Source organism: Puma concolor, chromosome A2 (genome assembly GCF_028749965.1).
Source record: "Puma concolor isolate L17-30 chromosome A2, mPumCon1.1.hap2, whole genome shotgun sequence".
Classification (NCBI taxonomy): Eukaryota; Metazoa; Chordata; class Mammalia; order Carnivora; family Felidae; genus Puma; species Puma concolor.
The window spans coordinates 131,052,372-131,069,945 of NC_141668.1; the positions used below are offsets into that span (position 1 = coordinate 131,052,372).

The window sequence follows — 17,574 nt, forward strand, 5'->3', positions numbered from 1 at the left end:
TAGAAAATTAAAGGTCCACTGGTTTCTGGGACTTCATAAATCATGAATTGGTGGGATCTGAATTCCACTAATTGTACTTAAGAAAATAATAGGCTTTGGTTGCAGACTTGTACTCTGATCTTATTCTGATAGTGAGATCTTATGTGAGAAGGGGTTTTATTTCTACAGGCTTGGGGTAGATGACACTGCCTCAGAATATGGGTGACACTGTGGTTCTCAATCGACTGACCTACCACTTGCTAGAATGTTCGCATTTTGGGACCTCCATCTTCACTCTGCTGGCTCAGTAGTACATTTGATTTGGTTTTACAGAGATGAATTTCAAGGAAAACATCACCTAGACTTTACTTCAAATTACCCTGAGGTTCAATACATTCTACTGATGTCCCAAAATGCCATGCTCATAATCTGCTGTTATGATACATGACTTGGAGAAGGTAAATGTCCTGTCAACTACAATCCCTCTTTATTATTTTTAAGGAGGGCTAGTTTCCATTATCAAAAGCAGATAAGGAATACCAGCACTCATTTGTCATTCAAAATGGAATGCTTACTTAGCTGGGAATGAATGAAAACCATCATGTGATAGGTTTGTTTTTTTAATCGTGGCAATAAAGGCACAACTCAAGGTCAGGGAAAATTCAAACGTGGCTCTACTGGGTTGCTTATATTTTTTGGATAGGTGGGAGAGACAATTTTCCATTAGGAACCTGGGTTTTGAATACATTTTCCCCCCTAAAACAGAGATAAGGAAAAGAAACCTGACATTTTTTTCTCATCTTCTGACATGGTAATTAGTTATTATATTACCAACACACAGATTTTAGTTCCAGTTTAAATTAGTTGTTCCTTACCCACACTTTTACGCAGTTAATCCCACCTCACATGAAGGTCCGTGGCATGTGACAAACAGGCCATTTCATGAGTGAGTGAGCGTGCACAGACACCAAAAGGACCACCAGGCCTTTTTCTTCTCACGGGTTCTGGGTAAGAAATGCTAAAAGGACCAACTTGCCATTTAGGATTTCAAGCCGACACACGGTGAGATTTTTCTGCATGGCCATCTCCCAGGTACCTCTGAGTCAAAATAGGACCCAAATTAAACTCATCTCCCTCCTATGAAAACTGGTCACCCTTTTGCCTTTTCCATCTCTCCAAAGACCACCATCCATTAAGTAGGATGAACCATAACAAGGTCATCAATAGCTGAATATAGGCAATTTCAAACAGATCAGCCTTAATATCTGTTCAGGTCAGAAACCTGGGTGAAATACTTATCACCGCACTCTCCCAATTCAACTCTTACTACTAGCCAATCACGAGGACTGGTAAATACTACTTCTTGGGGAGGTTCTGAATCCATCTTCAGGGCACCCACCATAGCCTACCTCATCAGCAACTGGTCTAGCGATTCCACCATCCACACTGCAATGAACTAGTGTGTCCTCTTTAAAACACAAGTCAGATCATGCCACTTCCAAGCTAGAGATCAGTCAATGGCTTTTCAGTGTCCTTAACACAAAGACCAGACAATACAACTGCTACTGGCCTCTTCATTCACTCTATGTTCTGGTTACTCTACCTTCTTTTATTATCCCAAACATGCTCCTTCCCAATTCAGGGCCTTTGAACATATTACTGTATCTGCTTAATACCCTCTTCTCTCTCATTGCCAACCAGGCCCTTGCCACCCAGTGATCCCCACTTCTCCGGTGTTCATGCCTCAGCATAAATGCAACGTCCCAAAAGAATCTTCTATGACCTTTCTCCGACCAGTGTGGAACCCCAGGTTACATATATCCATGGGACTTCAGCATAGATCATACTTTCAATTACCTGTCCAGTGCCCTGCTAGGCTCAAACTCCAAGGGAGCAAGGCTATCGCTAACTTGCTCATTACCATATTGCCATCACTAACCCAAGGCCTAGTACTTAATGGGCACCAAGTAAATGTTTGCCAAAAGCACAAATCTGTCACAAATGTCAAGAGTGCAATTCATAAGTCAAAGCTGCCATCTTTGCTCCATGATAGACATCAGTGTTGATCTATCTTCGGTGAGGGGCACCTGGGTGGCTCAGATGATTAACCATCTGACTTCAGTTCGGGTCATGATCTCATAGTTCATGAATTTGAGCCCCACCTTGGGTTCTGTGCTGACAGCTCTGAGCCTGCTTTGAATTCTGTGTCTCCCTCTCTCTGTTCCTAACCTACTTGCGCTCTGTCTCTTTCTCAAAAATAAACATTAAAAAAATTTTTGATATATCTTCAGTGATTTTTCTATTTAGGATTTTTAAAAAGGTAACAAAAGCATTCAATTAAAAAATTAAAAACTGAAAGCCTGATCCAGAACTCTGGGCCTTTTTTGAACTATTCCCTAGCATGGCTACACCTGGCAATAGTTATTGTTATAAGAGAAATAATAATAATCACAAAGACTCATAATACAAGACATGCTTTGGATGCTCTCAGTCCCTCAATCTTGTGGAAAGACAACTTTTTTTTAAGTTTATTTATTTATTTTGAGGGAGAGAGAGAGAAAGAGAGACAGAAAGAGACAGACAGTGAGGAGACAGAGAATCCCTAGCAGGTTCTGCACAGTTAGCACAGAGCCCAATGTGGAGCTTGAACTCACGAACCGTCAGAACATGACCTGAACGGAATCAAGAGTCGGACACTCAACCAACTGAGCCACCCAGGTGCCCCTGGAAAGACAACTTCTTGCACAAAAGAACCCTTTCTCTATATCTTTAAGAGTAAGAAAATCAACTACAGAATCCAAGAGAAACACATTTTCAGCTTTAAGTAAAATGTTTAACACCAGTTAATTTCACCATGTTTGCAAGAGCAATTGTCTCCTGAGAACACCTTATTAAAGGCTCGTGTTCCTACCGGAAGAAAGAGTCTCTGAGCAGCACACGGTTTGAATAATTTCTTCCATTCCTGAGGGTTTCCAACCGAAAATGTGATGGGGTAGATTCGGTGCTCGAACTTCTTTGTATATGAGTCAGGCCACTGTCGTAACTAAAAAACAAGGAATACAAGAAGAGGATGATTAGGCCCCAGAGATACAGAAAACATCTGAAGCTTCTGCATGTTCAAGTGGACACTATTCAGGCAACTTACACAGAAAATCTAACTTCACCACCACTATTAGTGCTCAGTGAATGAAAGACCATGGCTAGAATTAAAAAAAATAATAATGATAACATCCAGAGTTGGCAAGGGTGTTAGGAGGCTGGTACATAAATAACACAAGGGGAGTATAAATTTGAGTAAACTTGCAAGAGGGCACTTTGGAAACTGGCAGTAACCAACTTCAAAAGATAAAGGCACAAGACTTTCAACACAACCTACTTTGTAATAAAAAAAAAAAAAATCCTTGTGAACAAACTAAATGACCAATAAGTATGAACTGGGAAAATTAATTATGATAGAACTATACAATAGACTATTGTTAACAGTTAAAATTAGGTAGATCTATATTTTCTGGCATGGAAAAATGTTTATGATAGTTAGGTTTTAGAAAAAGCAAAATAAAAAAGAAATTTCATAATATAAGTTCTGTCTTGGAAAACATATGCATATATATTTTATATGGAGAGAAAAATCTCTACAGATGGACACTGAATTGTTACAAGTGGGCACCTGTGGAGGTGGTGGTGGTGATTTCATTTTTTAAGTTTATACTTCTGTGTTCTTTAGAACTTTTACAATGAGTATATATTATTTTCTTTGCATATGTTATTTCATTAATGGGCTTTAGTTTTCAGAGCAGTTTTATGTTTATAGAAAAACTAAGCAGGAAGCATAGAGTTCCCATCTACCCTTCCCCCTTTCCCTCTCTACCCCCCAGTTTCCATTTCTATTATCTACATCTTGCATTAGTGTGGCATATTGTTGCAATTGATGAACTAGTATCAATATGTTAGCAAGTAAAGTCCATAGCTTATCTTAGGGTTCACTCTTTGTGTTGTACATTCTATGGATTTTGACAAATGTATAATGGCAGGTATGTACCATTACAGAATAGTTTCAGCACCCTAAAAATCCCTTCACCATTCCCTCCCACTGAATTCCTACAACCACTGATTATTTTTTTTTAATGTTTATTTATTTTGTGAGACAGAGAGAGAGAGGAGCAGGGGAAGGGCAGAGAGAGAGAAAGAGAGAGAATTCCAAGCAGGCTCCGAGCTGTCAGCTTGGAGCCCCAATGTGGGCCTCTAACTCACAAACCGTAAGATAGTGACCTGAGTCAGAATTGAGAGTCAGCTGCTCAACCGACTGAGCCACCCAGGCACCCCTACAACCACTGATTATTTTACTGTCTCTTAGCTTTGCCTTTTCTAGAATGGGATATAGTTGGAATCATACAGTATATAGCCTGTTCAGATTGGCTTCTTATACAGAGCAGTATGCATTTAAGTTTTCCCTATGTCTTTTTGTAGACTGATAGCTTATTTATTTTTTATTTTATTTTTTTTAATTTTTTAAACATTTATTTATTATTGAGAGACAAGAGACAGAGCATGAGCATGGGAGGGGCAGAGAGAGGAGGAGACACAGAATCCGAGGCAGGCTCCAGGCTCTAAGCTGTCAGCACAGAGCCCGACGCAGGGCTCGAACTCACAAACTGTGAGATCATGACCTGAGCTGAAGTCGGACGCTTGACCGACTGAAAAATCCAGGTGCCCCAATAGCTTATTTATTTTTTAGAGCAGAATAACGTTCCATTGTATGGATATACAATGGTTTGTTTCTACATTTACCCATAGAAAGACATCTTGCTTGCTTCCAATTTGGGGTGATTACAAATAAAGCTGCTATAAAAATTCATCTGCAGGTTTCTGTGTGGACAATTTTTCAATTAACCTAGGGAAAATGTCAAAGAGTCTGACTGCTGGATTGTATGGTCAGTCTCCATGTAGCTTTCTAAGAAATGGTCAAACTGCTTTCCAAAGTTGCTGTGCTGTCTTGTGTTCCCACCAGCAATGAGATTTTCTGTTGCTGTACCTCCTCGATAGCATTTAGTGTTGTGGATTTTAGCCATTCTGATAGGCGTGTAGGTATCTCGCTGTCTTCAGCTGCAGTTCCCCAAGGACATTTGATGTTGAGCATCCTTCCGTATGCTTATCTGCTTCCCCACTGACACCATAGTTCTACTTCTAAGAATTTTCTAAGGAAAAATTCCAAAAGTACATTCATATTTATTACAAGGTTGTTTATCATAATGTTGTCTGTGACAGTGAAAAGTTGGAAACAACCTAAATAACAATTTGGTTAAATAAGCTCTGGGGTTTGTCTACAGACAGAATATGATGCAGCAACTAATGACAACAATGTACAATGAGCGTTGGCAAGCTGTTGGTTGTACAAGGATCAAATCCAACCTGCTACCACAAGCACATAGCCAAGAATGATTTGATATTTTCAAATAGTTAAAAAAATAAAAACAAATGTAATATTCTGCAACCTGTGAAAACGACATGAGATTTGAATTTCGGTGTCCATAAATAAAAGTTTTATTGGAACACTGCCACACCTAATTATTTACATATTTCTATGGCTGCTTTTACAATGAATATCAGAGCTGAGTAGCTACGAGACCACACAGCATGCAAAGCCTAAAAAAGTTGCCGTCTGGTACTTTACATAAGAAAGTAGCTAACCCCAGTTTTAGAAGAAATTCAATAATATAAGACTCAGTGATATAAAAGGGAATGTAGGATACGATCTCATTTCTGATGTTTATATGAAAAGAAAAAGAATATAAATAAATACATAAAAATTGCTCTCCTTGACCATTAATAGGAAGGTTGATTTTTTTCCTTTATAATTTTATGATTTTTTAATAATGTACATATAATGCTTATATGGTCACATAAAAATGTTTGAAGAGGGGCACCTGGATGGCTCAATTGATTAGGTATCTGACTTCTGATTTCAGCTCAGGTCATGATCTCATGGTTCATGAGTTCAAGCCCCATGTTGGGCTCCCTAGAACCTGCTTGTGATTCTCTCTCTCTGCCCCTCCTCAGCTCACACACACTGTGCACACACTCTCTCAAAATAAATAAACTTAAAAACGAATAACTTTGCAATTTTGAGATGGATATATGGGAGGGAAATCTCAGAATGAGAAAGAGGAAGAGTGATAAAGGATTTAATAACTGATTTATGAAGGCCACTGACCAATGAGAAGCCACAACCAGGCACAAATACCCAGCACAACTGCACTGACACATCAGAACGGACACCGGGCACAAACACTCAGCACAACTGTGCGACGACACAACAGCCCAAAATCAGCCCTGGAAGGGGAATGGGAAGGTCCCAAGGTCTGTTGCTTTCCTTGATTCCTTGATCTTTAGGATCCTCCCTTCTAGAAGGGTTTATCTACCTTTGCCAATCTATGTCTTTTAACTGGACTGTTCAGTCCTTTTACATTTAAATCAATGCATGTATTTGAACTCCAGCCACTGAAAGTTCCTGCTGACACGTATTCCCGTGGCAGAACCACATACCACACCCACAAAGAAGGCTGCCATCCCACTGGCCCTACCTATCACCAGAATGCAACGGTGGTTATCCCCACTTCCGGGTCCCACTTTTTCCTGACAGATGAGCCAAGCCTAAAGCACACGTCTGATTCGCGAGTTGCCTAGAGAGGCAAGGAAATCAACCAGCTGGCATTTTCAGCTTCTATATTGGGAGATGACAAGACCAAATGAAACTCCAAAATATTAAGTATCTATATTATACTTGGTAAATATCACCAGACATACTGGACTCACACAGCTTAAAAAATTATTTTTTAAAGTCTACTTAAATATAGAATTCACCCATAAAACAGCTTCTAGAGGAGTCATGATATTAACTGGCACTTTGTTTTGTGTTTTGCCCTAAGATATACGGCCCTGAGCTTCACTAGAAGTTATCACAAGAAACTGGATATTCCCACAATGCCTTGGTTTTGTAAGGGACACTTTAGAGGAGGGAGGCGTAACTTGCCCCTGCACACCGGCATCTCCTGTGGCTTCACACAGCCTAACTGCTGCTAATCTACTACTTCGGAGCTAACAAAGTGCCCAACATACTGGAGATACTCCAAAGAATCTTCGTGGAATGAAAGAATAAATAGATGATCTGAGTCAGCCTCTCAAGTATGCTCTACAGTAAGATTCATTTGCCCTTCGATACAGGTGAAGAAATTGTGAGTGAGAGAAGTTCTGTAACTTACATAGGAGACAAGGTTTCTTTTTAATCTAAACTGGCACCATAATCCTTGCATGGAAGAGAAAGGGATGAGACCATATGCCCCGCCTGTCTTTTAGCACCCTAGTACAATTTCCTTTGTTAGTTGAGCTTCACTGGTCTGACAAAGACCTGAGGAAATGAGCCATCAAAGGAATAAAGTCATCAGAGCAATTCAAATGATTTTTCAAATTCAATGATTTTCCCATGCAAGTCAGTTCCTAATTGATAATGCGCCCATTACTATGGCTCATGGCAAATTACCCCCCAACTTAGCAGTGTAAAACAACCATTTATTATGTTCACAGATTCCACGGCTCAGGTGTTCGGACAAGGCACAGAAGGATGGCTTACACTGCTGTATGATGTCTGTGGCCTCAGCTAGGAACTTTAAAGGCTGGAGGCTAGAATCTGAAATCTGGTCCACTCACATGCCTGGCAGTGGAGGCTAGCTACGTGCTGGGGACCTCAGCTCCTCTCTGAGCAGGTCTCTCCACACGAGCCCTCTGTATGGACTAGTTTGGGCTTCCTCACATGTTGGCCAGGTTCCTGGGGCAGGTAACGCAAGAAAGAGTGAGGCAGAAGCTGTATCCTTTCCATGCCCTAGCCTCAAATGTCACCTGAATATTACATTAGCATACTCTCTTTTATACATACATACATATGTAAGACATAAGTAGATGTGTATGCATTAGCTATTATCTTATAACAAGTTATCCCCAAAACTTAGTAGCTCAAAACCACAAAAACGTATTCTCTCATGTAGTTTCTTAGAGTCAAAATTCTGTAAGCTGGGCTGTTCTGGCTTGGGTGGCTCATGAGAGTGCAGTCTAAGTTGTGACTGGGGCTACAGTCATCTGAAGGCTTCATGGGGCGGGACCTTCCATTTCTAAGCTCACTCGTGTGTTACAAGCAGCTTTCAATCCTTATCATGTCAACCTCTACAAGGGCTGCTCTGACATGAAAGTGGCTTACCCCACAGCAAGTGACCCAAGGGGAAAGTGAATGTGACCAAGATAGAAAGCGCAGTGCCTTTTAAAACCTAATTTCAGGGGCCCCGAGTGGCTCAGTTGGTTAAGTGTCCGACTTCGGCTCAGGTCATGATCTCACTGTTTGTGGGTTTGAGCCCTGCGTCGGGCTGTGTGCTGACAGCTCAGAGCCTGGAGCCTGCTTTGGACTCTGTGTCTCCCTCGTTCTGTGCCCCACGCCCACTGATGCTCTGTCTCTCTCTGTCTCAAAAATAAACATTAAAAATTTATTAAAAAAATAAATTAAATGAATAAATAAATAAATAAATAAATAAATAAATAAATAAATAAATCCTAACTTCAGAACTGATGTTGTGTCGCATTCTCCCTATGCTGCTGGTCACAGAGGCCAATCCTGGGTCAGTGAAGGAGGGAAGCACAGGAGGATGTGAGTAACACAAGGTGGGAGTGCTGGGGCTTCTCTGGAAAACACGGTCTGCTCCATATACATAATTGTACATACACGCATCTTCCTTCCCCTCATCTTTTTTAAGTTCAAGTCTAGTTTGTTCTGCTCCGTCTCATGTCCCAGCCTCTAGCACACAGTGGGTACTCAAGAAATACTTGTTAGATGGATATTGTGTAAGACATTGCTAGAGTTTGCCCACAGCTAGTTTATCCTCCCTTCCTGCACACTGAGCACTTCTCAGCCCCTTGCCGCTGGGTGAGCCTCGTGACTGCTTCTGGGCAGTTACATGTGAGCAGAAAAGACTCACATAGCTGTCAAATTGAGGGAGTGAAACGCATAGTCATGAAGCACTTGTCTCTCTCTTTCCTGTATGGCATCCCAAGAACTTTAGATGCCAAATGTTCCAGCAGGTGCAACTCAAAGCATGAATAGTCTTGGAGCACCTGCCTGGCTCAGTCAGAAGAGCGTAAGACTCTTGATCTCAGGGTTGTGAGTTCGAGCCCCACGTTGGGTATAGGGATTACTAAAAATATATATATAAACTTACAAAAAAAAGAGCATGAACAGTCTTTGTCATCTTCGGTCCCAGACCTGAGTGCCTGTGTGAAACATGTAGCAGGCACAAGGCAAGTCTCTGAGCTTTTCAGGAGGTGTTACAGCAGCCTGACCTAGCCTATCCTGATTCCAGATACCTTAGCTCTTTTGATCAATGCTATTAGCTTCAAGTTACAAACAGGGAAGCTGAAGCTCTAAAAGGCCACCAGGCTTGCTGGAGATCAAGCAGCAGGTGCACAGTGGAGGTGAGGTTTGCATTTGAGTCTTCTGCCTACTAGCTTGAGATGGAGTATGGCACAGTGGTTAGGCTCACGGAGCTTTGAGTCTGTGACCTTGAACTGACACCTGATGAGCAAACCACTAACACTCTCTATGCCTCGATGATCTGTTTGCAAAACAGAAACAGGAGTGCTACCTTCCCGTAAGGGTTAAAGAAGAGTACATCACAAATCAGAAGCCCTTGATAGATGATAATCACCATCACCATCACCATCATCACCATCTCCTGTCCCCACAGCTTCAGAGCAGCTAACCACATGTGTTCCATCCCCTTCGCCTTCCTTTGACTCAGATCTTTTTCAAGGCAGTTTCCAATCAATTTCAAAGCTTCAAGACTATTTGTTCTTTGGCTTCCCTTGGTGAGGATGTCAAGATGATATTTTTCTTTAGAAAACCTAACATGTTTTCTAGCTTTCTGTTATTAGCCTTTCTCTGCTCAACATGCCTCTATGGCATTTCTCATTAGTGCGGCCAACCTGGCGACAGGAGGCCGCCCTGCTTTGACCCCAGTCAATAGACACAGAGCAAAACAGGGTCTCACTCTTCCAGTACTCGAGGCCTTATGGCAAGAGAAAACTTCCGAGACAAAGCAAAGTTTGCTCTGCAAAGTCACACATGTACCTAGACTGAGGACAAGAGGTCGTTCCAAAGCTCTCCTTGTGTACTGGTAAAAAATCATTACTTGTTCCTCACTGTAGGAAAAATCAAATAAACAAGGATCCAGATATACAACAAAATACTGTTCAGCCACCAGAAGAGAAGAGGTAAGAATGTTTGAGTCCTGACCTGGAATGATGCTGACAATATGGTTTTAAGGGGGGAAAAGCAAGTTCCAGAGCAACACATGGAGAATAACTTTGATTTTGTAAAAGAAACACACTTGAATCCAGGCACATACAATTGCATGTGTTAAACATGTAGATGTTTAATTTTTTTTCAGTGCCAAAAGGTGACTTTATTAAAGCACAGGGATAGGACCCATGGGCAGGAATAGCTCCCCAAACATGCAGATGTTTATATATACAAATACACATGTACACACATATACATATACTCACACAGATACATACATACACACACACACACATCTGCACATGAAAAAATATGGAAAAATAACTCAAAATCGTTAACTCTGATAGTATCTTATGTGAGACTGAGGGTAGCAAGGACTCGTACCTTTTAATTCATAACATCTGTATCATTTGAATTTATTTTAATGAACATCTATTACTTGTCATTCAAAAAACATATATAAATAGATTTTTTTAAAAAGCTACCTGTCCCCCAAATAAGAACAATGTTAACGACACCAGAGGCTCAAGCCCTGGGCTTCAAGGGCATCATCACATAGAACCCTTACAGTATCTCTGTAAGGCAAGTGTAATGATCCCCGCATTATAAGTAAGAACAGTAAGGCTGACAGTCAAGAGTTTATGGCCACACAGCTGAGTCCACAGCAGAAATACATTAGCAACCAGGATATGCATTTCCCAAAATGCAGTCTGTCTGCACTCAGGAATATGGTGCTGCCATTTATACACATTCACCTGCTTCTCAAACTCTGGCTTCAGAGAGTCTTCTGTGAAGATGTGGAACTGGATCTTCCTGTGGCTAAAGAGTACAGCTGATTTGAGCATGACCAGTGTCTCCTCCAGCCGATTGCCACAGGCCACCACGGCCAAGTGGATCCAGAGCTCTGGAGGCAGCACAGCCTGGAAACTCCTGAGTTCTCCAGGCCTCCTAGGAAGAGGAAAAACAAGTTAAAGCTATTACTAAACTCATAAAAAATAAAACAAAACAAAACAAAACAACCCAGCTAGTGAATAGTTGGAACATTTCAAAACATGAACAGGCACAATCTGTTATATTTTATAAAGTGATAAGCATTTTGACAATTCTTCCTGCTTAGAGAAAAATACCATTTATTCCCATATTTATCCTGGCAATAGCAGCATGAGTCACTGTTTGGCCTGCCTTAGGTGTCTGAGACTTTTTCTGCCCCACTCAGCTGTCGAGTGCCTGCTGCCTGCCGAATGGCCCATGTTTGGAAATAGCATTGCTAAGCTTCAACAGCTGACACAGGGGTTGTGGTGCTCACACTCAGAGAGGCCACGCAAATTAGATTTGAACGCAACATGAACAAGACAAGGGTGGGTCGTGGCTTTCCCATGTGAAACGAGCAACATGATACTTCCATCATCTGGATGGTTTTAGGTTGCGGTGGAATGCATGACCACCACACCAAAGGAAAACCATGCGAGTCCAGGAGGTGAGCAAAGAAAAGAACATATGTGCCTCCATCACATCCTCGGAAAGTCTTGAAGAAACAGGTGTTAATCCTAACTGTCTCGCTCAAGATTCCTGAGGTGGTAGACTTGAAATTCAGCCTCCAGCATGTAAGTCGTATTAATGAGAAACAGGCAGGAAAGGAGGCAGGTTGAGCTGAAAATTACCAAGGTATCAGATACTGAGTCAACAGCTGAGAGGGGAATAGGGTCCAAGAGTCCAGAATCATCATCCAGCTATTTCCTTGTAATAAAAGATTTGTTCCAGACAAGGAGACGCAGCCAAGCCTCAAACACACCACTGAGAGACATTCGCAGGCAAGTTGGAAGGAGCTGGCCTGGAAAAGGTGCCCTGAGACAAATGAAACTAATTTACTTGCACAAAAGAGTTGGAGGCCAGGGAAACTTGGACGAGGAATGCTACCTTCCTTCCAAAAGCTTCGAGTCCAATCAGTGCACTGCTCCATTATCCACTGCTCTGCTGAATAATGGAAGTCTTGCTCCAGATTTCTTTCATCAAGAGGAGAGGTGAAGATGTGGGTGGGGCACTCCAGACAGCTTTCCAATTCAGTTACTTACGAGCATGCTCAGGGGAAGCTCAACGAAGTCCAGATGCTGAGAGACACTCAGATTCCACTGACTTCAGGGATCACAGGAAGACACTAGAGATGTCCTAAGCATCTCCCAATGTTGTCCTCTTCTCTTAGTCCTCCTCCTGCTACGTGATGAGGCCACCATCTTCTCTCACTTCGATTGCTCTGTCAGCTCCCTAGATGGTCCACCTGCCTCCAGTCTTATCCTTAACTCCCACCCTCTGATTTCTTCTTGTTGGCACCAGAGTGAAGTTCTTCTAAAATGCAATTAGTACTGTGTTATTCTTTTGATTAAAATAAGGTAAGGGCTCCTGACTGCCCTCAAGATTGAGTCCAAAGTGACGATGATGGCTCCTATTTACATCTCTAGCAACTGCCTCCAGCACCTCCAGCCTCGGTGGACAGCCCTTCATAACCGTGGCCACAGTCACATATTCATACTTTCCATCCATTTTCACTTCTGGTCAGCAGACTGCTGAGTTGTCTCCAGGTCTTGGCACATGTATTCTCTCTCTCTCTTTCTCTCTGTGTGTGTCTCTCAGAAATTTTCCCCTCTGCTCTTTTTCTTGCTAACTTCAGACCATTTATTAACCAACAAATCTATACGGAGTACTTACCATGTGCCAGGCACTGTTTTAGGTACCAGGAAGACAGCAGTGAACAAAACGGACATAGATGCCTGCCCTTGAGGAAATTACATTGTCAAGGTGGTAGGGGAAAGACAAAGAAGGAAGAAGCACTCAAAGCAAATAGTAACTAAATAGCTTATATAGAAAGTTATCTGGCTATAAGGACTATGAAGGAGGTATACCCTTGAACAGGGAGGGATACAGGAGTGGCCGATGGGCTGGTAGATATTTTTATGCAGTGCAAAGCTGGGAACATACTCACTAAGATGGTGAGATCTGACGACAACTTGAAGGAGGTGAGGATATGAGTCATGGGCATTTCTGGGTGAGGAGCATTCCAGGCAGAGGAGACAGTGAGAGCAAAGGTACAAAATCAGGAGCATGTCTGGTAAATTCAAGGACCCCTGCCATAAGGACTCTGATGTCTTCCCTTCCTGAGCCCTGTGGGTGGGTTTTCATACCTACTATTAAAGCCAGCTCCCAATTAACTTATGTAAAAGGATCAGAAGGCTGTGTCACAGATAATGCTAAAATCACAGTCAGTTACAAATCATGCAAAAGACTGGCCAAAATATGCTACTGATAAGATTCAACACAAACTCGTTTCCTTGAAATTATGCTCCACATTTAGGAGCACAGGTATCATCCAAAGGTTCGAAAACAGTCAATGTAATAGCATAGCTACCTTAAATATGAAATACTGCCCTGTTCCAAATAACTCTGTCCAGTTTAGCTTTACATATTGAGCTTCTGCTTGAACAAAGGCTTTGACATTAGTAATCAGGGAAATACAAATGTAAACAATAAAGCGATTCCATTTTATTTTCAGATTGGCAAAAATTAAGGAATAAAATAAACGTTGGATCATCCAAGCTTTGGAGTGGATATGAGTGTGGGGGACAGCTCAGAAAGAACCAGGGGCAGTATAAGCTGACCCAAACATTTTGGACAACCATTTGGGAATGTCTAGGAGGAATGAAGATGCACATACACCCTCCAGCCCTGTAGTCCTACACCTACATATGTAACCTAAAGAAATCTTCTACATTTACACAAGACCCATTCAACAATGTTCACAGCAGCCAGGTTTGTAATAGTGAAGAACTAAAAATAACGTTGCTGTCCATGCAAAGGAGAACATGAATATATGTAATGTGTTTAAGAGGAATACTACATAGCAGTGAAAATGAACAAACCAGAATGTCACATACCCACATAAGGCCAAAGAGGAAAAAAGCAACTTTCAAAAGAATAATACCTTAGATGAAGCTTGAAAGCAAGCAAAGTAGCACTCTGTGTTGTTCACACACTTGTGTAGTAAAAGTAAACATACGGGAGGATGATAAACATCAGATGCAGGATGGTGGTTATCTCTGGGGATTTAAAATTTTTTAAGTTTATTTCTTCATTCTGAGAGTGAGAGAGAGAAAGCAAGAGCAGGGGAGGAGCAGAGAAAGGGAGAGGAAAATGCCAAGCGGCTCCAGGCTGTCAGTGCAGAGCCCAACATGGGGCTCAAACATACAATGACTTCAGCAGATATCAAGAGTCAGATGCTCTACCGACTGAGCCACCCAGGTGCCCCGAAATTTTTATTTCTTAAGATGAGTGCTAGGTACACAGAAATTCATCATGTTATTATCTGTATTATTTTGTATGCCCAAACTATTTGACAATTTTTTTTAATGTTTATTATTTTTGAGAGACAGGGAAAGATAGAGCGCGAGCAAGGGAGGGGCACAGAGAGAGAGAGAGAGAGAGAGACAAAGAATCCAAAGCAGGCTCCAGGCTCTGAGCTGTCAGCACAGAGCCCGACATAGGGCTTAAGTCAGACACTTAAACAACTGAGCCAGGTGTCCAGACAATTTTTTTTTTTTAATTAAAAAAAGCTTGCCCTCCTCTGCAGCCTACAAGCTACTCTCTGCAGACTTCCATGATTTGGGACTGCACAGTACAAAAAGCAGGGGCTAGGGACTGCAATATTTCTTGGTGTCTGGTGACAGGTATTAAAAAAGAAAAATAAAGGCCTCTCCTGGTGGCAGGTCAAGTATCAGTGGTTGGGATTTAACGAGACCTTTGCTGCCCCCACTCTCTTACTTCTCACATTACATTAAAAATCTCAGGCTTCAGGTAGTAAGCATTTCTGTCACGTGATCACAATGAATAGTCAAGTTTAAGGGCACTGAAATGGTGTGCCTTTCACCAGCTCCTACCAATGACGCACTCAGCACCTCTCCGATGTCACTTGAGACCTTTGAGGATCAAGCAAGTCCAGTCTATGAACCTAAAACTCCTTAACGCCTTGAATTACAGAGTTTGGGCAGGGAATGGGTGATAGGGAACTGGAACACTGTTCTGACGGATGGCTATGTTCTTATTTATACTTTATAAAAGGAGACTGGAGCAGACACTTGCTGCCCAGGATTTTGAGGAACTTCCAGCTAAGGCGGGAACTGATGGTACCCATCTTGGCCACCACACTGGTAGAACCTGAATGGGAGTCAACACACTAGAAAGCAGAGCCAAAAGGTGATGGGGGTGGGGTGGGGTCACATGTCTGCTGGCATTACTTGAATACTTGCCTCCAGGTGCCCCTGACCATAACTGGATACAGTTCAATTCTTAAGCCAATACATTTCCTTTAACTTAAGCCACATGCAAACAAACTTATGGTGTAGCAATCACAAAAGAGTCCTAATGTGGGGCTTAAAAATGTTTCCAACCCCTTTGACTAGCGCCACCTCTCTCATATTCTCACCTTGAGTCAGCTTTTGAAATGCTCACTGAATCCATTTCTTCCTTGTTGCTCAGTGCTAGGGCCCTGATCCAAAGGCTCATCCTTCTTACAGTTTTATAGCTGGAAGAGATACCAATTAGCATCTAGCGCAGGGGATTCCCTACCCAGCTGCACATCATAGTCATGCTAGGTGCCTGTTAATATGCAAACCTCCACACCACAGAGATTCCGAATCAGTGGGGCTTGGGAGAGATCCTGGAGCTTGCTTATTAACACAGTTGTACCACAACCACCCATAGTTCAGCTATAGCCAAGAACTAAAGATCTGAGCTGACCTGTCACCTCCCCTTTCTCTCCCAAACTCTCCCTCCAGGCCCTCAGGAAAACCCACTCTGTGCTCAGCTTTTCCTCAGGGAATTCTCTTCGCATCTTGACTTAATGAAAACATGGCCGCTTTGTGAGGATGCCACCCCCCCCCCCCCAGCAGAACCCCCAAGTGGAGGCTGCTCTTCCTCCCCTGCCCTGGGAGCCCCCGGGGCAATAAGAGGACTGGTGTCCTCCTTGTTTCTCACTGCTACACCCAGACATGGCACGTGTCTTCAGAGTGAAGTCTGTGGATGAAAACTCTTCTACCTTTTTCTTGCTGGCATCTCCCAGCTTCCTGAGACTTAGCTCCTCACTCACAGAATTCTTCCCCCCACCAATCCCTGCTAGCATTCTTGAGGACTTCACCCACTGTTCAGAAGATGCTCAAGCCTCCTGACCCTTGTGTTTCATGACCTCTGCACCCACCACCTTTCCTTCTTTCTACCTGAGACACCCAGTGCTATGCTCACATCCTGGACCTTTAAAACAAACTGTGTCCTCCGCCTGGAATATTCTTCCCTTTGCACAGATCCTCCTTTTCTTTTAAACAGCAGGATGAGCTTCCCTGACTACCTCATCAAGGGAACACCCTCCCTTTTATTCTCTGTCACGGTTTTTGCTTATTTTCTTCCAAAATCTTATCTCAGCTGGTGGTTACAAATTCTTTCCTTTTAATTTATATCAAGGGCACATTATATACCATCAAAATAAGGCCATGTAAGTAAACAAAAAATATCTATCTTTAAAAAAATGATCAGAATAGGGATGCCTGAGTGGCTCAGTCGGTTGTTAAGTGTCCGAATTCAGCTCAGGTCATGATCTCGCAGTTCATGGGTTTGAGACCCACGTCGGGCACTGTGCTGACAGCTCAGAGCCTAGAGCCTGCTTCCAGCTCTGTGTCTCCCTCTCTCTCTGCCCCTCCCCTGTTCGTGCTCTGTGTCTCTCAAAAATAAATAAAAATTTAAAAAATAAAAAAGATCGGGGCGCCTGGGTGGCTCAGTCGGTTAAGCGTCCAACTTCAGCTCAGGTCACTATCTCGCGGTCCTTGAGTTCGAGCCCCGCGTCGGGCTCTGGGCTGAAGGCTCAGAGCCTGGAGCCTGCTTCTGATTCTGTGTCTCCCTCTCTCTCTGCCCCTCCCCCGTTCATGCTCTGTCTCTCTCTGTCTCAAAAATAAATAAACATTAAAAAAAAACATAATAAAAAAAATAAAAAAGATCAGAAAAAAATACACAATGTACACTTCCAACTAAAAAATATAAAACATATGTGTTGAAATATTAAAGTTGGTAAATGAAAAAGGATCTTGCCCTATATGACTACTTTTTACATGTTATATCCTGGTCTTTATTCCACTGAATACATATTTTTACAGCTATATTAATAGTAGGCATTCAATTTTTTTTTTGTTTTCAATTTTATATTCTGTTTCTCATCTGATTTTTAT

The 17,574-nt window shown here is 42.2% G+C and overlaps 1 protein-coding gene across 1 annotated transcript in view; it reads right to left on the minus strand.

The window, feature by feature from the left end:
• Positions 1 to 17,574, minus strand: part of GXYLT2 (glucoside xylosyltransferase 2) — a 96,442-nt gene that overhangs the window by 63,031 nt on the left and 15,837 nt on the right. Inside the window, exons 2-3 of the mRNA XM_086697588.1 lie at positions 11,071 to 11,263; positions 2,891 to 3,022 (exon numbers count right to left, since the gene is read on the minus strand). Coding sequence (XP_086553714.1) covers positions 2,891 to 3,022; positions 11,071 to 11,263 — 325 coding nt within the window. The remainder of the gene's footprint in view (positions 1 to 2,890; positions 3,023 to 11,070; positions 11,264 to 17,574) is intronic.